Source organism: Budorcas taxicolor, chromosome 23 (genome assembly GCF_023091745.1).
Source record: "Budorcas taxicolor isolate Tak-1 chromosome 23, Takin1.1, whole genome shotgun sequence".
Taxonomy (NCBI): Eukaryota; Metazoa; Chordata; class Mammalia; order Artiodactyla; family Bovidae; genus Budorcas; species Budorcas taxicolor.
This window is the reverse complement of record NC_068932.1, coordinates 10,000,001-10,026,214: the sequence shown is the minus strand read 5'-3', so window position 1 is coordinate 10,026,214 and position 26,214 is coordinate 10,000,001. Positions and strand designations below refer to the sequence as shown.

The 26,214-nt window shown below is 40.5% G+C and overlaps 1 protein-coding gene across 1 annotated transcript in view; it reads left to right on the top strand.

Moving 5' to 3' along the window:
• Positions 1 to 26,214, top strand: part of RNLS (renalase, FAD dependent amine oxidase) — a 282,885-nt gene that overhangs the window by 231,746 nt on the left and 24,925 nt on the right. Inside the window, exon 6 of the mRNA XM_052661081.1 lies at positions 24,438 to 24,613. Coding sequence (XP_052517041.1) covers positions 24,438 to 24,613 — 176 coding nt within the window. The remainder of the gene's footprint in view (positions 1 to 24,437; positions 24,614 to 26,214) is intronic.

The window sequence follows — 26,214 nt, the reverse complement described above, 5'->3', positions numbered from 1 at the left end:
CTAGGTACAATGAAAATATTCTTCTTAACGTTAATTACTCTAAGACATGTCTATATTAGATAGGTCAACAAACAAACATTAATATCAGGTATTTAACATTGACTATTTCCCAGTTCACATGAACCTGGAATTTATTGTTTAATTTAGAATTACTTGATTTGTAAGCACTTACCTTTTTTTAAGCCAAATAAATAGAGCTCATGTACAAATTAACCTCAAAAATGTTACCCAGAGACAGAGACATACCAAGACATATTTAGACAGGCACAGTGCAAGATCTAGCTTCAAGTCTTTTTTTTTTTTTCCCTTTGTCCTCAGTGTCAGGAGTTAGAGATGGTCTAGATAAGTGTTCCTGAGAGCCCTGGTCTCAAGGCACAGGAAAAGAAAATCAAGTTCTGATAAAATGGCGGCAGGTCTAAACCACATGGTGGCCAGACAAAGCAAAATGGCCATCAAAAATCACAACACAGAACACAGAGTTAAAACACACACAGATAAACCTGGCAGTCCTCATCAAAGTGAAAGTGAAAGTGAAGTCGCTCAGTTGTATCTGACTGTTTGCGACCCGTGGACTGTAGCCAACCAAGCCTCTCTGTCCATGGGATTCTCTAGGCAAGAATACTGGAGTGGGTTGCCATTTCCTTCTCCAGGGGATCTTCTCAACCCAGGGATCGAACCCAGGTCTCCCATATTGCAGGCAGACGCTTTAACCTCGGCTCCACCAGGGAAGCCCTTAAATACAAAAATACAGTCTCTCAGAAAACCTCCTGTAGAGACACAGAACTTCAGATCCAAGTACTAACATCAAAGATTTCAAGGAAGGAAAGGAAGCCAGGTTGAAAGAAGAAGGGGGAGGAGGCGGGAGAGGGGGGCAAAAGGGGTGACTTTACAGACGTCTCCTGCCACCTACAGATACCCAGGCGTTACGGGACTTTTCCCTGGGCCTCCAGAGAAGGGAGGACTGGAACTCGGCCCTACCAGAAATCAGAACCAGAATTCGAGTTCTCTGCCAAGAGGAGGTGATCAGTCTCCAATCCTCAGCTCAGGCTGAGGGCCCTTCGACCAGATTCCTGCGTCCAGGACTGGGGGGCTAGAAAAACAGGGAAGGATAGGAAGGGTTAAGGAGAGGAAAGAGAGAGGGAAGGGGAGAGAGATCAATAAAGTCTCTTGTTCCTTACCGGTCAGGGCACTCTGGCCAGTTGTCCGTGTCAGGAGGAGACCAGGGACAAAAGGGTCCCAGTTGCGGCCGCTGGGTCTGGTCCATTGGCAGGCAAGCTGGCCCCTGAGTACCCCGAGTGGTCAGGATGTCAGTCTCGGCAAAGAAGAATCCCACCAGAGTCACCATTTGCTGCAGGAAGAGGGACCCCTTCCAGGGCCCAAAACTGGGCTCTTGTCTAACAGTCAGAAATGAATTGTCCGAGGAGACACGTGCTGACAAAGCAAGAGATTTTATTGGGAAAGGGCACCTGCGTGGAGAGCAGCAGGGTAAGGAAACCCAGGAGAACTGCTCTGCAATGTCGGGTTTTATGGTGGTTCTGGGAAGTGGACAGACACGCGGTGTCTCCTTTAGACCTTTCCCGAACTCTTCCGGTTGGTGGAGGCTTATTAGTTCCATATTCCTTATCAGGATCTCCTGTCATAAAACTACTCATGCAAATGGTTACTATGGTGCCTGGCCAGGGTGGGCGGTTTCAATCAGTGTGCTTCCCCTAACAACTCCCCCCTGCAAGATGGGGTATAGCGGCTCCGTTGGTTCAGGTTCCTTGTGATTCTTCGGATTCTTTCCTACACGTGTCGCCAACACCTGAGCGGTAGAAAATCCCTGTTGAGGCAAAAAAAAAAGGGTTTTACCCAAGGAAGGGGGGCACAATATGATATTTTCCCATACTATGATATAGGGAACTTGGTCAGGGTGTCCGATCCGCGGTCGGAAGATGACATCTCGGACTCCGTGTACAGTTCCCAAGTCGAAGATGCCTTCTGAGGGCCAGCCTACATGGAAGGTCGGCCATTCTGTGCTGCAAAAAGTGATTAATTTATTCCTTTTAATTTCTACACTGAGGTCATGAGAGCGCATCTTGACCCCCTAAAATTATCAGTAACCAAGGATAGAGGTGTGGGGCTAGAATGGCATTGCCCCACCGTCCCTGGATCAGTCAGATGTTGGTAAATTAACACAGACAATACAAACAGCCGCACAGACAGATGGAGAGACAGGAGAAATACACCTCCGGGAGTCCGGAGGCAAAACCGAAAGACGCCGGCCTCCTGCCATTCACGGAAGCGACCCGCTATCATCTACAGAGAACAGGGGCACTCTGTCCCCCCCACCGGGGTCGGGGATGTCTCACAACGACCCCCAACCAGTGACCCGTGGGTGCATCCGCCTGAGTCGTATACCGGTCTCAGAAAATAGGCCCTGCCAGAAACGAAAAGAAAGACAGAGAAAAGCTTACCGGCTGCAGATGATTCTCCAGATCGGTCTTCCCGTGGAGCCGGTGGGAGATCCCAGACGAGCCCCCAAATGTTATGCTCAAGTCGCGAAATCTCCCAATGACCACCAGGGAACCGATATCCAATGCAAAAGCAAGAGAGTTTTTATTACCAAGCTCGAGCTGGAGCTCCTATTGTCTAGGTAGACCACAAGTTCCTGAGCCTTAAGTCAGGAGATTTTGGTATGGGGTCCGATTGGCTCATGGGCGGTGGGGTGAGGTCAGGGAATTTCCAAAGACTTTTGGATTTCCAAAGGCTCTTTTCCCAGAACCTTACAAAATGGAGTTTTTCTGTTAACAAAATGGAGTAGCTTAGATTCTTCAGAGTAAGTTTCTCAGTCTTTCTGAGCTTCACTTATTTGTACTATAAAGTTAATAGTATCTCCTAGAAATGTAATAAGGGTTGAAACCAGTGAATCCTAAAGGAAATAAACCCTGAATATTCATTGGAAGGACTGATGCTGAAGCTGAAGCTCCAATATTTAGGCCACATGATGCAAAGAGCCAACTCACTGGAAAAGACTCTGATGCTGGGAAAGATTGAGGGCAGGAGAAATGGGTGGCATACAATGAGATGGTTAGATAACATTGCTGATTCAATGGACATGAATTGGGGCAATCTCCTAGAGAGAGTGAAGAACAGGGAAGCCTGGCGTGCTGCAGTCCATGGGGTCACAAAGAGTCAGACATGATTTAGCAGCTGAACAGCAACAACAAGTATATCCAAAACTCCTAGTCCCAGGCCTTGCTTACTGGAGACGCACAGTAAATGCTGTCTTTATAGCTGTTCTCATATAATTATTTTATGATTTAAGTCTATCAGCTATACAAACTTCTTTTTTTTTTTTTTAAGAAAGAGAAAAGGGAAGGAAAAGGCCAGTAGTGCAAGTTTAGTTATATTCTGCTAAAAATCATAACATTTACACATTAGAGTAGTTAAACAATACCTCATTTCTCAAATACGGTGTTAAACTCAGAGAACATAAAGTTAAATTTGATTCTTTCTTTTTATGGAATCTCCAATCACTTTTTGAATAATTCCCCCCAAATTTATACTCCAGCATATCAGAGAAGAGTTAGATACTGTAAAGTAAGTCGTCAGCAAATCAAAGGCCTAAGACTAATTCAAGAGCAGTTTTCCAAGTCTGACTGCAGAATCTCACCACAGGATATCGCTTCATTGTGTTTCATAAATACTTTAGAACAGTTAGCATTTTTAACTCTGTCCAGAATCACCAATCCATCATTTTGCCCAGATGCAATATTCGTGAGTCGATTTAGCCTAAAGAATCCTTTGGTTTATTAACAGTGACTTTCCTGTTATTAAGTGAACTGAGAAGGCTTTGATATGCCGTTTAAGATCATATGTGGGCATTGCTATTTTTAATAATCATCGCCCCTACAGACTTCATATATGTGCTCATTTAGATAATGAGAAGAATCTACATGTACCGTATAGGACTTTGAATTCCCTGCATAATATGAATGAATATTAAACATCAGAATCTGAAAAGAATCTATTGAAATTCCATTAATATTTATAACTGATCTGTGGGACTAAGGGAATTCTTCAGTATAAAATATTCCAAATTCATGTTTGTAAGAATGAAGCATCCTTGAATTTAAAAATTGAGTTTTCCTCGCTGAAATAGATTTCTATTATATACATACCTAGTGAATTCTTTCTGTTGATATTCTATATCCTTACATTATTTAGATTCAGGAAAGGCATTTTAGAACCTTAAGCTCAATTGAACCTAACCCACTCTTTTTTATTACAAATAGCATGCCTGTTTGTTCCCTTTTCCACCATCTATATTCCTAATATTGGTTTCTCAGGAGTAGCTAACAATATCATAAAGACTGTAGTCTATTTGATTTAAGAATTTTGGGTAAAATATTCAGATTCAATATTTTTTTTGTCAAGATATAACAAGAAGAATAATTTCACTGGTCTTATTAGTAAAGGAGATAAGAATGTCCACAGTAAACCAGTAAATTTCTTCTATGGAAAGGACCAGAAATATTTTGACACAATCATAAATAAAAACTTCATCTGATTAGTCTCAGTAGTTCAAATTTGACATTTTATCATCTCAAGGCAAAACCTTCTCTTTAATGTGCCAAATGAATGAGAGCAAATATTAGGTCAAACCCTCTAGCCCAGATACTTATTTCATCTGTTCATGGTATCCTTTTGAACAGTTACAAATCTAAAGCTGAACTGAATTATGCAGCTAACTATGGTGATAAAGTGGTATCCTTAGAGCAGACCAGCATGCTGGCACAAAGGAAAAACCTTGCCCAACTCCAGGAAAAGAGTCCAATCATAATACCACTTAACACACAAAATTTCATATAGGGCATGATGCTGAGTAGGCCAGAATAACAGTGTATAATAGGGGATGACTGCTTATTGCTGGGGAGTATTGGGAAAGTGGGACATTTTCATTGACTGTCATCATAGAAAATCAGGGCTTTCTTACGTGCTGCAAAAGAACTCCAGCAAGGTCTGGAACACCAAGTGCAAGTTAGGACAAATCGCCTGCTATGGGGACCTCGGTAGGTCCAATTAAAGGACTATTGAAATGCTTCCATTTTTTTTCCTTTTGGCAGTGCCAATAAAAGTTGCAACAGGCTGAAAATCTCCTTGTGACTAGGGATAAATAGATGTTTTCATAAAACTTGGGAGGTCTTAACCAAAGAAAAAACTTCTCCCAAACAGATTCTGAAATGTATGCAGTCCACTCAGTGAGGCCCCATTTGCTAAATGGGCAGAATCTATGGAATTTTTAAAGGAACTGATGCAATGATCAGAGAGGAAAGATTATTCCAGCCCTGGAAAGCAAGTAGAACTCAAAATATGATTGACAAGAGTTACTTTACTCCTTTAAAAAAAAAAAATCTATGTATGTTATAATCAAACTTAGCATGTGAAGCACTGGCTCTTGATTGTCTGCCTTCAAAACTGAGAACTCGTTCATCCTTTAATCTTCTCTGTTTCTGCAAATGGAGCCACCAATCAATGTCTTAGTCCCTTTAGCCTCAAATCAGGAATTATCCCTGCTTTTTAATTCTCTTTCATTGAACTCACTTCTGTTCACCACTGCAGTCACAAACCACGCACCATCTTGCTTTGTTTTGTTGTTTTTTTCCCTCTGGTTTTAACTGGTCTCTCCATACTGCTCTTTTCCAGTTCATTCGTCACATAGCCAGAATGATCTTCTTCAAACACATCTGGTTTTGCCCTTCACTTTCCTATGCAGAATGCTTTACTGCTTTCTCTCTGCACATAAGAATAAACCTCAGATCCTTAACATGACCTACAAGGTCCTGAATGAGCTCATTCAGGGGTCGCAAGCCTTCTGTAAAGGACGGATAGTGCATGCTTTAGACTCTGTGAGCTGGACGGGCTCTTGTTGCAACTACTTAGCTCTACTGTGTCACACAGGGCTTCCATGGCGGCTCAGACGGTAAAGGATCTGCCTGCAGTGCAGGAGACCCAGATTCGATCCCTGGGTCAGGAAGATCCCCTGGAGAAGGAAGTAGCAACCCACTCCAGTATTCTTGCCTGGGAAATCCCATGGACAGAGAAGCCTGGCAGGGTACAGTCCATGGGATCACAAAGAGTTGGACATGACTAAGCGACTAACATTCACACAAGTCATAGACATTGTATAAAGAAATGAAGATGACTGTGTACCACTAAAACTTTATTTACTAACACACGTGGAAGCCAGATTGGTTTGCCAACCCCTGATCTAGCACACGCTGATTTCCCTGGCTCCTCCTTCCGTATCTTACTTAGCTCCCCACTCACACATTTTGTTTGTTCCCGCCATGGTTTTTCCCACTGAAAACCATTGTCCATTTTGTTCTCTCTGCCTAGAATGTCTTAGCGTAAATATCGCTTTCGTAAAGGTCATTCCTGAACCCCTAATTTGATTGGGTTTTTCTGACTATGTGCTGTGCTATGCTTAGTCACTCAGTCATGTTCGATGCTTTGTGACCTCGCTGGAGTGGGTTGCCATTTCCTTCCCCAGGGGATCTTCCCAACCCAAGGATCAAACCTACATCTCCTGCTTGACGGGGGGATTTTTTTTTTACCACTGATCCACCTGGGAAGCCTCATAATTTTATAGGAGAGTGTATTTCAGTGTTCTATAACTTCCTGGATCTTTAAATATTTGTAGAGTGACATACAAAAAACAGAGTAGTTGTCACCAAAAAGTACTCAGTCTAGAATCAGTGCTCTACCACTGGCTTTTCCCCAGTCAGTTCATTTACATTCTCCCAAAACAGCTTCCTCATCTGTAAAATGGAGTTATGAATTCCTTCCTCGTAATAATATTAAGAGAATCAGAAGATAAAATATATTTGAAAAAGATCTATCAATCAGAATCATGTAAGTCCTATTATACTCTTTTTGTAACACTTTATGGGGCTTCCCAGGTGGCTCGGTAGTAAAGAATATGCCTGCCAGTGAAGGAGACGAAGGTTTGATCCCTGGGTTGAGAAGATCCCCTGGAGGAAGAAATGGGAACCCACTCCAGAATTCTTGTCTGGAAAATCCCATGGACAGAGGAGCCCACTGGGCTACAATCCATAGGGTTGCAAAGCGTTGGTCACAACTTAGCAACTGAACACACACATGTAACACTTCATATTTTTTTCATTTGATTTTTATTTTATATTGGAGAATAGTTGATTTACAATGTTATGTTAGCTTCAGGAGTGCAGCAAAGTGATTCAGTTATACATATACATATTTCCCATTCTTTTCCAGGTTCTTTTCTCATCTAGGTTATTACAGAATACTGAGTAGAGTTCCCGGTGCTATACAGTAGGTCCTTGTTGATTATCTATTTTATATGTGGTAGTAACAGTTTATATTTTATTTTGCAGTAACTAAACATTGATTTGTGTAATCATTTGTTTGATGTCTCCCTCACCTTCACATTGTAAGGTCCATGAATGATGAGACTGAATTTATTTTGCTCCTCTGTGTATCTCCCACATATGGCACAGTGCTTAACATAATTTCTCAAATATGTGTTAAATGAATAATGAATTAATGAAATCTAATCAAAACCTGAGAGGGGAAAACAGAAGATACTAGTTTGGGCTCCGAACTGAAATAAGAGATGTTTTAAGTCCATTGATTTCCAAGGTATGTCATTTTAAATGTTCTACTCTTGAAATGAGGGGTGTGTAACTCATAGGCATACCTCAGAATGTCAGTGCTACAAAGGCATTTGTGGTTGACACACTGTGACTTTTTCACAAAGCTGCATGCAGGTTGGGCTTCTCTACTCCACCATGTAGATGTGCTATCTCGAGCATGAGCCCCAAGGTCAACATAGAGGTGAGAAAGAAATGGAAGACATGCCATAGCTTTTAATACCCTTGGACTAGTTGGGATGCACTTCACTTCCCATCATGTCCTCTGATCAAAGCTAGTTACATGGTCCAGCTTAACTGCCATGAGGACTGATAATTTCAGGTAGCACGTGAACCATTTGGTAAAAATTAACTATCTCTGCCAGACAGTATAAAAAATAGTGCAAATATATTTCCTAATATTAAACAAAATTGGCTATACAAAGGTACTATAAACCACACATACTGGTATATCATAGGTGATATATTTTATCAATTTGAAAAAGCTTTTCTTGAACTGTAATTAATCTCTTTTATATTAATATCTCACTTGGTAGTAACCATTAGAATCTTACTTGGATGTCTTCTTCAGACACTTTTCTACAAAGACTTTTTAATGTTTAGGAGAGGAAAATGCTCATTTTGTAATAATTTCATCTTATGACCATGATTTTTCTATATAATCTGTAAACTTGGGCAGAATTCATTTTAAAAGAATTCTATGTTCATTTCTTCTTAAAAGTGAAATATTATAATAAAAGTTGACTGTAAGGAAATGAACTTCATAAGAAAAGAAATATCTTATGTTCTTTGCTCTCCAAATTATGAGTCTCCATAAGTTATTCATCAGTCATGCATTCAATGAATATTTATTGCATTTCAGTGATGGGCCAGACATCGTTCTAAGTGTTCAGGTGAATAAGACAGCTCTTCACTGCTTACATTTGACAGAGAATATTCAAACATATTACAGAATAATGATAAAAAAGTTAGAATTCCTTATCAGCAAAATTTCAACAGTATTTAATCTGATATTCTCTTGTGTCCTTGTTATTTTATTTCTGCAAATATTTGTGAAATTGAAGTATCGGTATCTCTGTAGGACACTGTCTTTTCATCTAGTCAGTATTCCTAGTCAGGTCTTTAGTAATTTCTGAGTTACACTTACAGGAATATAAAAATGTACCTTGTTTTAAAGGGACAGTAATAAGCTCTGAAGCCATATCTGCTCCACTGAAGAAGATAGAAACGGTTCTCTATTTTGAAATCAGTCTCCTGGGGTCTCTCCTCCTTATTTATATGGGCATACCTCGCTTCATTGCATTTCACTTCACTGTGCTTAGCAGATATTTTATTCTTTACAAAATGAAGGTTTGCTGTTTTTCAATATCATTTGCTCTCTTTGTTTCTCTGTGTCACATTTTGGTAATTCTCATAACATTTCAAGCTTTTAAATTATTATTATATTTGTTATGATGCTCTGTGATCAGTGATCTCTGATGTTACTATTGAAATTGTTTAGGGGCATCAGAAACTGTGCCCATATCACAGCGAACTTAATCCATAAATGTCCTCTGTGTTCTGATGGCTCCACCCAAAGGCCTTTCCTCCATGTCTCTCCCTCTCTCCAGGCCTCCCTATTCTCTGAGACACAACAATATTGAAATCAGGCCAGTTAATAACCCTACAGTGGCCTCTAAGTATGTAAGTGAAAGAAGAGTCACATATCTCTCACTTTAAATCAAAAGCTAGAACTGATTAAGCTTAAGGAGGATGGAATGCCAAAAGCCAGGAGAAGCCAACACCTAGGCCTCTTCTGCCAAAGTCAGCCAAGTTGTGAATGCAAAGGAAAAGTTCTTGAAGGAGATTTAAAGGGCTACTTCAGCAAATAAAAATGATAAGAAAATGAAACAACTTTGTTAGTGATAATGGAGAAAGTTTTAGTGGTCTGGATAGAAGTACAAGCCAGCCACAGTGTTCCCATAGGCTGAAGTGTAACTCAGATCATGGCCCTTGCTCTTCAGTTTTGTGGAGGCTGAGTGGTGAGGAAGCTGCTGAAGAAAAGTTTGAAGCTAGCAGAGGCTGGTGATTTATGAGGTTGAAGGAAAGAAGCCATCTCCGAAACTCAAACACGCAAGGTAAAGCAGCAAGTGCTGATGCAGAAGCTACAGCAAGTCATCCAGAAGATCTAGCTGTGAAAATGAAGGAAAGTGTCTACACTAAACAACAGATCTTCAGTGTGGAAGAAACAGCCTACTTTTGGAGGAAGATGCCATCTAGGACTTTAATAGCTACAGAGGGGAAGTCAGTGCCTGACTTCAAAGCTTCAAAGGATAGGCTGACTCTCTTGTTAGGGGCTAATCCAGCCGGTGACCTGAAGGTGAAGCCAGTGCTAATTTACTATTCTGAAAATCCTAGGGTCCTTAGGAATTATGCTAAATCTATTCTGCCTGTGCTGTATAAATGGAACAACAAAGGTTGGATGACAGCACATTTGTTTACAACATGGTTTACTGAATATCTTAAACACACCTTTGTGGCTCAGCTGGTAGGAATCCACCTGCAATGCGGGAGACCTGGGTTCAATCCCTGGGTTGGGAAGATCCCCTGGAGAAGGGAAAGGGTACCCACTCCAGTGTTCTGGCCTGAAAAATTCCATGGACTATATAGTCCATGGAGTCGCAAAGAGTCAGACACGACTGAGCAACTTTCACTTTCTTTCACACTGATACCTAATGCGCAGAAAAAAAGATTCCTTTGCTCATTGACATTGTATCTAGTCAACCAAGAGCACTAATGGAGATGTACACTGAGTGTTTTCATGCCTTCTAACACAACATTCATTCTGTAGCCCATAGATCAAGAAGTAATTTTGACTTTCAAGTTTTATTATTAAAGAAATAATTTTGTAAGGCGACAGCTGCCATAGATAGTATTCCTCCAATGGATCCATACAAAGTAAGCCAAAAACCTTCTGGAAAGGATCTGTGATTCTAGATGCCATTAAGAACATAATTCATGGAAAGAGGTCAAAATATCAACACCGATAGGAATTCGAAAGAAGTTGATTCCAAACTTAGTGGATGACTTTGTGGGTTTCAGTATTTCAGTGGAGGAAATAACTGCAGATGTGGTAGAAATAGCAAAAAACTAGAATTAAAAGTGGAGGTGGTAGAATTAAAACTGAATTGCTGCCATCTCATGATAAAAGTTTAACAGATGAGGAGTTGCTTCTTAGCGATGAGCAAAGAAAGTAGTTCCCTGGGATAGACTCTACTCTTGGCGAAGGTGCTGTGAAGATTGTTGAAATACAATAAAGGATTTAGAATATTAAAAGGGGCTTCCTCAGTGGCTCAGTATTAAAAAATCTGCTTGTGATGCAGTATCTACGAGAGACACAAGTTCAATTCCTGGGTTGGGAAGATCCCCTGGAAAAGGGCCTGGCAACCAGTATTCTTGCCTGGAGAATCCCACAGGCAGAGGAGCCAGGCCGTCCCCAGTCCATGGGGTCGCAAAGAGTCAGACATGACTGAAGCGACTTACTATGTAGTAGTATCAGCTTAGTTGATAAAGCAGCAGCAGGGTTTGGGAGGAATGACTCTAATTCTGAAAGTCCTACTGTAGGTAAAATGCTATCAAACAGCCTTGCATGCTACAGAGAAATGATTCATGAAAGGAAGAGTCAATTGATGTGGCCAACTTCATTGCTGTCTAACTTTAAGAAATTGCCACAGCCACCTCAGCCTTCAACAACCACCACCCTGATCTGTCAGCAGCCATCAACATCAAGGCAAGACCCTCCACCAGCAAAAAGTTTACACTGGTTGAAGACTTAGGTGGTGGTTAGCAATTTTTAGTAATGTGGTGTTTTTTAAAAAATAAGATATGTACATTTTTTTAGACATAATGCTATTGCATACTTAATAGATCGCAATATGAGAAATATAATTTTTATATGCACTGGGAGAATGAAAAATTCATGTGACTTGCTTTATTTTGGTATTTGCTTTATTGTGGTAGCCTGGAACCAAACCCACAATAACGCTGATCTGGGTCTGTGCAGTTTGCCTCATGGTACTGCTCTAGTGAGATCTATCTCGTGCTTCCACCACTGCCACCACCAGCCCATCACTGAGAACCCTGGGGATGAAAGAACCTGGGAAATCTAGTTCACTTACCGTCACTCACCTGACAGCTGATATTCATACGCACAACATACATCATGAAGATAGCTCAAGTTATTGTGAATCTCAAGAGGCTTAGCATTCTCAGATCACATATATTGAAATACATAGACTCAACAGTAATGTTATTTTCAGAATGAACTTGAATCCAACTTAATATATCTTTAGAAAGAAAAGTATTCTCAATCCTGGTTAGAGTTAACAATTTAACTCTTGTTAGTTGCACATGATTTTCCACAGAGCTGTGACATTTGTGAATTATTTATCTGTTTCCCTGTGTGAATTGAGTAGCTGTGGCATGTCAAGAACTGTTCTAGTTGGTGGCAGAGCTGAATCCAGACCAAGAATTTCTTAAACAATGTAGTATGTTTTCTTACCATACTATAAAATAGTTCGCTGTATTTAAACTCAAAAGTGGGATGGAAATTAAAACCCTAAAATCTAGGGCAAACTCAAAGCTCAGATAAAGGAAGGTATTTTCATCACGTTGGTCCTATACATTCTTAGTTTTAGTGTTTTCTTTGAGGGCCAGGGATTTCTGCCTCAGTGACAGCATGGAGTGATTAGGGAAAGAATGAGCTTTACTTTTAAAATTGTCACCAATATCTGGGCCTCCACTTTATAGTCATGGAAAATTAAAGTTGAAAGGAATCTGAAGATACCAAACTTTTCTAACCCCTTTACTTCACATATAAAGAAACTGAGGCACAGAAGGAGGATTTTGTTTTTGTTTTTCATAATTATTGATTAAGTTTTCTAAAGAAACTGGTAAAATCTAACCTTTTTTGATATATTGGAGATATCAAGTAAGATTAAGGGCAGACAAGAGGAGAAGAGAAGGAAGAAACGAAATGCATTTGTCAGAACAGGCATACCTATGCCAGGCTTTGTACTAGATATTTCATATGTTTAGGTTAGTTTAGGTTACAAATAGGGCTTCCCAGGTGGTTCAGTGGTAAAGAACCTGCCTGCCAAGCAGGAGACACAGTTTGATCCCTGGGTCAGAAAGATCCCCTGGAGAAGGAAATGACAACCACTCCAGGACTCTTGCCAGGATAATCCCATGGACAGAGGAGCCTGGCGGGCTGCAGTCCATGGGGTTGCAAAAGAGTTGGACACAACTTAGTGACTAAACAGCAACAGGTTACAAATAACATAAAACCTGATTTGGATGTCTCAACACCCCTCCCTGCTAGAAAAAAGAGGAGGAAGCATCTATTGGTATTATTCTTGAAAATTCCAGAAGTAAAGCTTCAGGCGTGTCCAGATGGATCCATGAACATCATGAAGACTTAGTTTCTGTCCATTTCTTGACTCTGCCTTTTGCTGGATGGAATTCATTCATAGTACCAATCATTTCAATGCCAAGTTTTACAAAGAAAGAACCTATTTCCCCATAAGCTCAACGCTAGTCTAGGAATTGAATCTCATTGACCTGATTGACCTGCCTTGAGTTAATGCATTGCTAAACAAATCACTTAGTTAGGAAAGGATTAATTGATCAGTTACTCGGGTCACCTTTATCAGGAATGAAAGTAGTGGAGAGGGTTGATCCTCTAAAACAAAATTTAGCTACTGTTGCCAGTGGACACTGAACAGGTAATGTCTGCTACACAGATATTCACTCATATGACCTTTAAAACTAGCTTGGAGGTCAATATACTGTAGTATGCCTTTTCTCTAAGGGATACTGGGTTGTTTGAATCTATTAGGTAGATCACTAGGCAGAAGATTTTCACCACTTGTGAACTGGTTTGAGCCCCTTCATGAGACTGAAAACCAATTCAGTAGGAAAAGAAATATTAAAATGAATATCTGTAGGCAATGTATTTTTTTTCTGCCTATAACTAGGAGTTATAGTTAACTGTCCATCCCCCCAGGCTCAGCCCAGCCTGTCATCCCTCATCCTTTCCACCTCTCTCCTTGTTTATTCTGAAATCTTATCCACTTTGAGGATTTGGTGCAGCACCTTGATGCTTATACTACTCCATTCTCAGGACTCGAGGATGCGCCTCTAATCAGCAGAAAAGTATCCCCAGTAGTTCAACCCTGTCCCTGTTCCCACCCTCCTGACCCCATCCCACAGCCTCTGGCATTCAGTCCTTATAGGTATTGAGGAAATAGACAACATGTTTATTATTCAAGTAGTTTGGATTACTGGTGAATGTTATCATTTACTGCTCAACTGGCTGCAGATGGCAAACACACTTTCTGTGAACAATTTTCCATTGTTTACTGGTAGATTATTTCCTGAATTTGTATACATTTATTTATACTGGAGCTATGGGGAAGAATCTTCTGAAATTGGATGTATGAACTTTTGGGTAATGCTCATGTTATTTTCAATTCATCGTGTGGGATTTTACACACTTGCTTATATTTAACTAAATGCCTATCAGAATGGTATCTTATACAAAATTGTTTAGAGGATGTCCCTCTGTCTTTTTAAACATAAGAAATCCAAATATATGTAGCCTGGAATAACAAGGATTGCAAACATACATGTGTAGTCGTTTTAAAACTTTCCTTCCTAGTTTCTATTTAAAGTGGCAAATGCATACATTCCTAGATATATTAGTAGTCACAGGCCTTCTAATAGGCAAGTCAAACACCAAAAGAAGAGAAGAAACTAATGTCTTTTAGTTGTTTTTTATTTTTTAACTAGTACTTCCAATTCAATAATGGAGAAGTCCCTCCTACAGATATAGTTGGAGGCAATGAGATTGCCCAGGACATGAGTAGGGCTCTTGTAAGTGAATTTTGGCTTCTGTAGCATACACACACACACACACACACACACATATATATATATATATACATCCAGTCCCATCACTTCATGGCAAATAGATGGGGAAACAACAGAAAACAGTGACAGACTTTATTTTCTTGGGCTCCAAAATCACTGCAGACAGGGACTGCAGCCATGAAATTAAAATGTGCTTGCTCCTCAGAAGGAAAGCTATGACAAACCTAGACAGCCTATTAAGAAGCAGAGATATTACTTTGCCGACAGAGGTCCATATAGTCATGCTGTGGTTTTTCCACTAGTCTTGTGTGGATGTGAGAGACCATAAAGAAGGCTTCAGTTCAGTTCAGTTCAGTTGCTCGGTCGTGTCCGACTCTTTGCAACCCCATGAATCGCAGCATGCCAGGCCTCCCTGTCCATCACCAACTCCCAGAGTTCACTCAGACTCGCTTGCATCGAGTCAGTGATGCCATCAAGCCATCTCATCCTCAGTTGTCCCCTTCTCCTCCTGCCCCTAATCCCTCCCAGCATCAAAGTCTTCTCCAATGAGTCAACTCTTTGCATGAGGTGGCCAAAGTACTGGAGTTTAAGCTTTAGCATCATTCTGCGCAGAATTGATGCTTTTGAACTGTGGTGTTGGAGAAGACTCTTGGGAGTCCCTTGGATAACCAGGAGATCAAATCAGTCAGTTCTAAGGGAAATCAACCCTGAATATTCACTGAAAGGACTGATGCTGAAGCTCCAATACTTTGGCCACCTGATGAGAAGACCTGACTCATTGGAAAAGACCCTGATGTTGGGAAAGATTGAAGGCAGGAGAAGGGGTTAACAGAGGATGAGGTGGTTGGATGGCATCGCCGACCCAGTGGACCTGAGTTTGAGCAAGCTCTGGGAGGTGGTTAAGGGCAGTGAAGCCTGGTATGCTGCAGTCCATGGGGTTGCAAAGAGTCGGACACAACTGAGAGACTGAACTGTAACTTTTTATGTATGCATGCTAAGTCGCTTCAGTCATGTCTGACGTCCGCTAGGTTCCTCTGTCCATGGGGATTCTCTAGGCAAGAATACTGGAATGGGTTGCCATTTCCTCCTGCAGGGGATCTTCCCAACCCAGGGATCAAACCTGCATCTCTTGCATCTCTTGCATCTCCTGCATTGGCAGGCAGGTTCTTTACCACTGGACCACCTCAGAGGCCCATATAGATACTGGTGGTAAAGAAGCAAGAGACACAGGTTCGAGACCTAGGTCAGGAAGATCCCCTGGAGGAGGTAATGGCAACCCACTCCAGTATTCCTGCCTGGAGAATCCCCATGGACAGAGGAGCCTGGCAAGCTACCATCCATGGGGTCACAAAGAGTTGGCCACGACTGAGTGACTGAACACAACACAACTTATATGTAAGAATTGTTTGAGATGCTTATTAAAAAGCAAATAAAGCCTGCAGGTGGTCCCTCTGAATGGTGAGGTCTAGTTCCTGATTCTGAGCCAGCAGCAAATACACATAACAGCAGACACACTGCTGAGGAAGTGGAATGCCAAGTTGCAGAGGGTTAGATGCAGTTTGTGTTGGCTTTGCTAGGAAAATGAGAAAGGAGAGAGAGACAACAGGTGCACCCGTATCTCCCTCTCTGTCTCCCTTTCCCCTCCCCACTCTTCTGCCTTCCTTTTCCCCTATGCTTTCATCATCAAGAGTAAGTTACTTTTTTGTTGTTGGACTTACTAATGTGATTGGCTTACTCCCTATTACATTTGCTGCTGGGCTCCAGAGCCATATGAAAGAGCTAAATTGTAATAAGAGCTCTTATGGCTGGAGGACAAGGATAGTTAAGCCAATTCCACATTGGGAAGGAGAGGGAAACTTACCATCAATGCCACTGACAGGGGGAAGGAGGAAGGAGAACTGACCACCCACCCCTCAAACTGTGTGGCTCTCAACACCTGGTCCCTTTTCTCTCTTCCGAGGCATCTGTTTCCTAAAGTTAATTTTCACACAGTCAAGACCATACCAGTTAGAGATAATGGCTCTCTAATTGTTTGGCCTAGGTGCCATCTCCCCACTAAGATGTAAGCTTCTGAGAGGCCACAATGGTACCAAACTGCACTAAGCACCCACATGCTCATTTGATTGAATCCGTAAAGACACATGTTCGTTGATTTTCTTTATCCTCTTGGTCTGCAGCTCTAGTGTCTGCCAATCAGTTTCTTTAGTCTAGACTTCCCTGTGGTGGCTCAGACGGTAAAGCGTCTGTCTGCAATTCAGGAGACCCAGGTTCAATCCCTGGGTTGGGAAGATCCGCTGGAGAAAGAAATGGCAGCCCACTCCAGTATTCTTGCCTGGAAAATCCCATGGATGGTGGAGCCTAGTAGGCCACTGTCCACGGGGTCACAAAGAGTTGGACACGACTGAGCGACTTCACTTCCCTGCCAGAGATAGAATCTGGCACTGGCCTTAGGGGAACCCAGCTCCTGCCCCTTCCTTGATAGATACGGCTAACAGCAAAGTTTAACAGATGAAAACAGTCTCTGAAATATTTGCCTGTAAATAAGGATGTCTCCGGAGAAGGAAATGGCACCGCACTCCAGTACTCTTGCCTGGAAAATGCCGTGGATGGAGGAGCCTGGTGGGCTGCAGTCCATGGGGTCACTAAGAGGCGGACATGGCTGAGCAACTTCACTTTCACTTTTCACTTTCATGCATTGGAGAAGGAAATGGCCACCCACTCCAGTGTTCTTGCCTGGAGAATCCCAGGGACAGGGGAGCCCAGTGGGCTGCCGTCTATGGGGTCGCACAGAGTCAGACATGACTGAAGCAACTTAACAGCAGCAGTAGCAGCAGCAAGGATATCTCGGTAAGTCTTAGCTTGCTGTATGAGTGAAGAGTGTAGTATATTCATGTAATTTTGGAAGAAAGTAGTCAGAAATGGTGACAAATTTGGGTCAGAATTGGAAGGGGAAAATTCTAAGTTAAAACTATCCATATATCCAATTTTCTAGGACAATATAAAAATGTATTCTTCCTCCATTGCTCTGTTAAATTTGTTGTCCTGTACTAAATATTATATTTTAGGATTTATTTTCCAGACAGATCTGTTCTGATTCACTGGCTATTATAGTCAACCAGTACCAGGCTGATTTTGATTGCTGTGTCTTTATAATACATTTAAATATATGGTAAAGTAAGTCTCCATTCAATGATTTTTTTTTTCAAAAACATGTTTTAATATTCTCATTCCCTTATTTATTCTTTAGTATTATTTTAAATTCAAAAAAATTTTGTAGAATTAATTTACAATTTTGTTTCTTTACTAGTTATTGTTGGTATATAGGGAAATCAATTTAATATCAAAAAATTTTAAATTAATTTAATGAATTTTATGTTGACTTACTATTTTAAAACTTGATTTTCCCTCTTCTCTAAAATTTATAAATCTTATTTTTATTTTTTATCTTACTGCATTACACTAGCAGTGTTAAATAGCACTGGTATTACTAAGTATCCTTGGTTTATGCTAATTTACCATGAAAATCTGTATTATTTCATAGTAAAGTATGATATAGACAACAGCTTAAGAAAGCTATTCTATCTCATTTTGAAAAAGTCAGTTTTTTCATATTGTTTATCTTTTCCATGGTTTGATATTAAAATGTTACTGGATGCCTTTTAAATACATATTGAGATTATCATGTTTCTTTTCATTGTCCCTGTTTATATGAAAGAACATACCCTGTTAACACTCGTAGAAGAATGATCTGTAGTTTGGTGTGTGTTTATATATGTCAGTGTGATGTATGTATCTGTAGTCAACATTATACTAGCTTGACAATTTTAAACTACTCACAAGTAGAACAGTTAGATCCTAAAGTATTTCTTTTTTGTTTTGAATATTTATTGATTGTGTTTTGAATTTCTTTTGTACATTTTAGTTTATACTGATTTATTTTATAATGAGTTAATTTCAGTAACTTTTTGTCCAAGAAAAATTAGCCAGTTTCTTTTGATTTGAAAGTTTTTTCACATGGATGGGTATACTTTTGTGGCTTTAAAGAACTTATTTGCTGTTTCTTATCTGGTAGAGGAAGACACTGGGGATGCTTGCCTGTTTTTGAGTGGAGTGGAAAAAACAAAAAAAGAAATAAAATGTCTCCTCTGAGATGCCAAGCCACATATCCACCCTCAGGCAGATTTGGTGCCAGAATTCATTCTGCTACTATGTTCTAAAAACCCAGTTAAAGTAGCCATATGCAGTATTGCCTCCAAGGTACCTGGCAGAAATGAAAGTAAATCTCTAAAGGAGTAATCTTTAAACTTGAGCCTTAAAGAATTTCTAACCCCAACCCTAATGTATTTGATTTTAAGCTACATATGCTGCTGCTGAGTCACTTCAGTTGTGTCCGACTTTTTGCATCCCTGTGGAAGCCTGCCAGACTCCTCTGTCCATGGAGATCTCCAGGCAAGAATACTGGAATGAGCTGCTATGCCCTCCTCCAGGGGATCTTCCCGACCCAGGGGCTGAACCCACATCTCTTAGGTCTCCTGCATTGGCAGGCAGGTTCTTTACCACTAATGGCACCTGGGAAGCCCTAAGCTACATATAGTTAGATGTTATTTTCTGGATGAGCTATGACAACCTTTATCTTTAACTAAACAGTATTTAGCCTGCTATCGTCTGTTATTATGACTGATATGGCCATGGACCTGAGGTGGCAACAATATTTATTTCAGCACAATTCTCGGGGTCTGTTTTGGGAATAGGTGACTTCTGTAGCTTTTAATTGCAGATATTTCATGTGCTGTGCTTAGTTGCTCAGTCGTGTCTGACTCCATGGACTGTAAACCACCAGGCTTCTCTCTCCATGGGGATTCTCCAGGCAAGAATACTGGATTGGGTTACTATGTCCTCCTCCAGGGGTTCTTTTCAATCCAGGGATCAAACCCAGGTCTCCAACATTGCAGATGGATTCTTTACCATCTGAGCCACCAGGAAAGCCCAAGAATACTAGAATATTCCTTCTCCAGGGGATCTTCCTGACCCAGGAATTGAACCTGCATTGCAGGTGGAATCTATACCACCCGAGAGGCTTGTCAATCTTAGTGTTATATTAATAGTATGTGATGCTGCTGCTGTTCTTAATATTATCAACTTTCAGTGTCAGCCCTGGGATTTCTTTGGAAGGAATGATGCTAAAGCTGAAACTCCAGTACTTTGGCCACCTCAGGCAAAGAGTTGACTCATTGGAAAAGACTCTGATGCTGGGAGGGATTGGGGGCAGGAGGAGAAGGGGACGACAGAGGATGAGATGGCTGGATGGCATCACTGACTCAATGGACGTGAGTCTGAGCGAACTCCGGGAGTTGGTGATGGACAGGGAGGCCTGGCGTGCTGCGATTCATGGGGTCGCAAAGAGTCGGACACGACTGAGCAACTGAACTGAACTGAGTGTCTTGACTCCCCACCCAAAAATGTAAACTAAAAGAAATGTAGTGTCCAGTTCACACTCATTAGGATGACTGTTAAAAAAAAAAAAACAACAACAAGTGTTTGGCAAGGATGTGGAGAAATTAGAACCTTTGTGCGTTGCTGGTAGGAATGAAAAAATGGTGCAGCCACTATGGAAAATGATATGGTGATTGAGCAATAACTTAAACATACAATTATCATATGAATCAGCATTTTCACTTCTGGGTGTATCCCCAAGAAGAAGTGAGAGCAGAGACTTAAACAGGTAAATTGTACACCCACGTTCCTAGCAGTATTACAAACTCCAAAAGGTGAAGGAATCAACAAATATGGTATATATACACAATGGAATATTATGTGGGTTTAAAAAAGAAGGAAATTCTGACACCTGTTGCAACATGGATGAAGCTTGAAGACATCATGTTAAGTGAAATAAGCCTTTTACAAAAGGACACATTGTATAATTCCACTTATGTGAAGTACCTAGAGTGGTCAAATTCATAGGAAGAGAAATAGAATGGTGATTGGATTTCCCCAATAGCTCAGTTGGTAAAGAATCTGCCTGCGATGCAGGAGACCCTGGTTTGATTCCTGGGTCAGGAAGATCCACTGGAGAAGAGATAGGCTACCCACTCCAGTATTCTTGGGCTTGCCTTGTGGCTCAGCTGGTAAAGAATCTACCTGCAATGTGGGAGACCTGGGTTCAGTCTCTGGGTTGGGAAGACCCCCTGAGAAGGAAAAGGCTACCCATTCCTGTATTCAGACTTGGAGAATTCTATGAACTGTATAGTCCATGGGGTTGCAAAGAGTCAGACACGATTAAGCTACTTTCACTTGGCAGGGACTGGGGCAAGTGGGGAGTGGGGAGTGGGGAGTCAGGAATTAGTATTCAATGCCTATGGAGTTTCAATTTGGGAAGATAAAAAAGTTCTAATGATCAGTGGTGGTGATCTTTACAGAACAATGTAAATGTACTTAATGCCAGAGAACTATATACTTAAGATATGCTTAAAAGGTAAATTTTTTATTATATACATTTTACCACAGTAAAACAAAGCCAAAAAACTGCTGTGCCTAAACCCAGGAATAGTCCGCCACTGTTCCTGGGGTTTTAATAAAAGAATTAGTCAGTACTTTGAGAGAAGTCAATTCTGTTATCCTTTCTAAAGCTGTTCTTACAACAGCTCAGAGGTCAAAATAAAAATATTTTCCAGAGGTGCCTTATGTTTGTATAGCACTTTGTATTTGAAGAAGACTTTTATGTATCCAAACCCATTTAATCCTCCTGACAGCCTTATAAGGTAAGTAGTATTACTCCCTTCTAATTGATGGAAGAAAGTGGAGCCTAAGAGATTAAGTTGTCCAAGACCACCAGGCTATTAAAGATGCAAAGGTTCAAATAGTTATCTTCTGACTGAAGTCATTGATCCCAACATACAGAAATAGTTGTCAACTTACTACGAACTTTATATTTAAAATGCCAAAAGCAAAGTTGTATGCTTGTTAAACTGAATAAAGCAAAGAAAAAGAAAGATAACATCATCACCTTCTCAGAGACCAAGGAATAATGATTGCACTGAATTTATGCTCTGAATCCTATTAACATATTTGTGGTTTTTTATGATACTCAAGTTCCAGGCCTTGGTCACGTTTAAACTCTTGTTGGCTATTTGTATTTTTGCACTTTAGCTTCTGAAAATACCCTTGAATTTAGGGAACGAGGGCCTCTTCCTTAAAAGTCATTGTCTGAGGTTGCAGGTATTCAAATTTTAATTGAAATTCTCAAAAATTTTTGTCTGAGTCCAATAAAAACAAGTAGTCAGGTTGTTCTCTCATTGTTATGCAAGAGCTGTTTCATTTTTAGTCTTAAATTTCCTTTTTTATTGCTCTCCTTGGAGTGGATGGCTAATGTAAATGGAAGAAACCTGGCAATGCACCATCACGACCCTTAACAATTTTATGAGCTCCCCGCTAGAACAAATGTCTGGGTCAGTGCAACCTCACGCACACAGCTCAAGTTCCTCTCCCTTTGAAGCCTGCCATAGATAAGTCAACTCAGAACCTCAACTCTCTTGCTTCCGAATGCTGACCCAGTAGCTTTCTCTGTCTCTAGGAAGATTTGGTACCTCATGGAAGGCGAGTGTCATTGCCAGTCCCTTTCTGTGTATGAGCCTTCCTGAACATATTAAACTGAAACATAGGTAACACCCCCTGAGACAATATGCAATAGGTTTCTCACTGTTGGTTGTATCCAGTGAAAGAATTTTGAGATTTTGCACTCCTGTGTGGTATCAGTAAAGTTGACCCCAATAGGTTAAGCATTGCATGTTCAAAGAAAGGGTCCCCCTCCATCCTCTTTCAAGTTGTTCCAGCCGCTGTGAGGTGAAACTGGACAGTCTTCTTACCATTGCATTTACAGCACAGATTCTGAAGTCAGCTCTCCCAGTCTCATATATCTTGAAATGTTTGGAAGCATGCCTCTTTATAGTGCTCACAGCGTCCTGGGCCTCTCTTCCATTTTGCTGTAAAATTCATAAGCCAGAGTGTAATGGGGAAATGAAGTACTTTAACAACAACAACAAAATAATAGCTCACATCTTCATTTGAGCAACACCAGGCAAACTTTCCCCTTGGATATATCTAACTAATTACTTTTATTCCCATAACTTCCATTTATTAAGCACTTCTTCTGTACCAGAAACAGTGCTAAACACTTCACACACATTATGTCTTTTCATCCAGACCACAGAGCAGCATAGTAGATACTAACTTATTCTCATTCTACGCAGAGACTCACAAAGTAAAGAGGCTGAGTGCATACAAAGCAAGAAATTTGTCTCTGTGTATAATTACTTTTTCTGTGAAATATTTTACAAACCTATCTCAAAGAGACTGTCATCTTTTATCACAACTCTAAAAAAAGCTTTATACTCCCAATTGAAAGAATTTTCAGAATCAGTCTTCCCAACCCCCATCAATAATTTATATATTCTAGTATTTTCTTCTTTCGGCAGGAGGGAGCACCAACTTTCATATTATTATTTCATGTGTTTCGTATCTATTTTGTTTTCTCTCAGCTTTTCTCTTCTGCATGATTTAAACAAATAGTAAAAGCAGGCAATCCTGGTTAACATTCCTTCCAACGTTGTATTCTCTGATGCCTCAGCCACTTTGTTTTCAGTGTCAAACTATTCTATTTCCTGTATTCTACTAAAGAGTGAAAGATGTGAAGCACTTATTGTCATTGTGAAAATATAGCAAAAAAAATTCAATGGTAGACAAAAATGAGAAGTAGCTCCATGTTATGAATAAAGCAGACATTATTTTTAATGCTGCCTAAAAGATGAAGAACATTATGAAGTCAAGCTTGTTTTTAGAAAGAAGCTTGGATTTTTTTAAAGACATTTTACTCTGGTATTTATATAATTTCAACAAGGCATTTTGCAATCCATTTAACATAAAATTAAGAAGATGAACATCTACTTTGTTCTCAGAATTTAAAGTGAGTAAAGGTTATGTATGGGCTTCCCTGGTGGCTCAGGTCAATCAGGAAGGTCCCCTGGAGAAGGGAATGGCAACCCACTCCAGTATTCTTGCCTGGGAAATCCCATGGACAGAGGAGCCTGGCGGGCTACTGTCTAAGGGATTGCAAAGAGTCAGACGCCACTGAGCAACTAACACTTTTTCAGACTATGTATAAGAAATGGTTCTGGGCTTCCCTGGTGGCTCAGTGGTAAATAATCCACCTGCTAGTGCGGAAGACACAGGTTCCATTCCTGATCGGGGTTGATCCCACATGCAGCAGAGCAACAGAGTCCTTGCCTGTGCTCAATAGCACAGGAGCGGCAGCTACTGAAGTCCACGTAGCCTGCAGCTCAGTGCTCTGTGACAAGAGAGGCTGCCACAATAGCAAGCCCGCACAGCGTAACTAGAGGGTAGTCCCAGCTCAAAGCACTAGAGGAAAGCCTGTGCAGCAGCAAAGAGCCAGCACAGCCAACAAATAAATAGGTAAAATTTTAATAAAAAGAAAAACGAAATGGCTCTTTCCCTGATGAGCTTGTTTTAGTGGATGAGAAAGATACAAGTAAATTTAATTATACCCAAGGAACTATATATTAGGTCCTCTCTCAAATGCATCTTGAAACCAACGCAACATTGTGAAGCAATTATCCTCCAATTTAAAAAAATAAAATACCCCTTGAATCTGTCCTTCTCTTCAGTGCAACCTGATTTGGAGTTTCAGAACTAGCCTAATTTTGTGCTTCAAAGTTTAGATTCTGTTTGCCTTTCATTTATTGTCTGATTATTGTGATCAATTCTTAAATCTGGATTGAAAGGCTGAGAGACACTTCCATATTACTCACTTCAAGATACATTTTTATGTTCCTCTTCTACTAGAGTCATCAGAAATCGGACCTTCCCTTGTGATTCACACCACTGTCCCATTTGGAGTTACATACTTGGAACACAGCATTGAGAATGTGCAGGAGTTAATCTTCCAGCAGCTGGAAAACATTTTGCCTGGTTTGCCTCAGCCAGTAGCTACCAAATGCCAGAAATGGAGACATTCACAGGTAATCAGAGAACCCAGTGGTATGAGCACAGTTTTCTTAATCAGATCTGACTTTACTTTTTCTCATCTTTTGCCACTCTCTAGTACTTTTGCCTAGAAAATCCCATGGACAGAGGCGCCTGGTAGGCTGCAGTCCATGGTGTCGTGAAGAGTGGGACACGACTGAGCGACTTTACTTTCACTTTTCACTTTCATGCATTGGAGAAGGAAATGGCAACCCACTCCAGTGTTCTTGCCTGGAGAATCCCAGGGACGGGGGAGCCTGGTGGGCTGCCGTCTATGGGGTCGCACAGAGTCGGACACGACTGAAGCGACTTAGCAGCAGCAGCAGTGAAATAAATTAACATGTGATCTTGGGAGCAAATATGCATTTGCCTAACAGAGAAGTTTACATGTAAGTTTTTATTATCCTGTTATTTCTCAGTAAGAGACATATATAATTTTCTCCAATGTTATGTTCAAATTCTCGCATCTAGACTTATATAACCTGAAAATCTGGGGTTTCTTATGCAGGCAAGGCAGGTTATATATCAAAATGCAGCTGTTTCTCTGAGGTTTTTCTAAATCAGTACTGTGGTTATATAGAAACCACTATAACCTCCCAAATTTTTTGCAATATGTCAAATTAACCTTGTAAGTATATTTTGCTACCACAATTTTCATTTTTATTAAGTTCCCACTTTGGTTTTGACTGCTGCCAGTAGAGCTGTTTGGGAGAGAGAAATGAATACCTGAATAGATCAGGTATGAATGATGAATGAATAGATCAGCTAGTTGAGCTGTTTTTTCAGGATTAGATAAACCTGCTGATCAGTCTACTAGTTCAAACTTTAAAAACTCTTTACACTAAGTAAATGCTGACTTTTCTGAAAATCCTCTGTATATTCCAACAGAAGTTTCTGAGTATTCAGAGAAAAAGTATTGATCTGTAAACTCAGTTGTCAAGTCGTGTGAGGACAGTGGAGCAGAGGGAAAAGGAACCAGTGACTTGTCTATTTTCCCTAAGATTTCCTAGCACATTGATTACCTGCTTTATCAGCACTATTTGTTACTAGAGCTGTGAACCCTTTAGAAAAAGTGGTTGGGAGAAATCGCAACAGATTTTGTATATTTTAAAGGACTTTCCAAAATCAAAGGAAATGGTAAATTACTTCCTAAAATATTGCAGCAGTTCTATGTGTTTACCCATATCTTCTCAAGTTAAATTATACAGTGAACCTTTCAGGAAAATATTTACTTAAACACATCATGGTCGCTTTAGAAGACTTCTTCCTTTTAAAACAACGTTTTCAAATCTCAATAGCCAATGTCTTTAAATGATATTTAACTTAATCTTAGGTTGGTCTGAAAAAGAAAACACGGAAATAATCTTGTTGATATAATTTGAAGCTAGATGTTTTACATAGCAAGTGAAGTGAAGTGAAAGTTGCTCAGTACTGTCCGACTCTTTGCAACACCATGGACTATACAGTCCATGGAATTCTCCAGGTCAGAATACTGGAGTGGGTAGCCTTTCCCTTCTCCAGGGGATCTTCCCAACCAAGGGATCAAACCCAGGTCTCCTGCATTGCAAGTGGATTCTTTACCAGCTGATCCACAGGA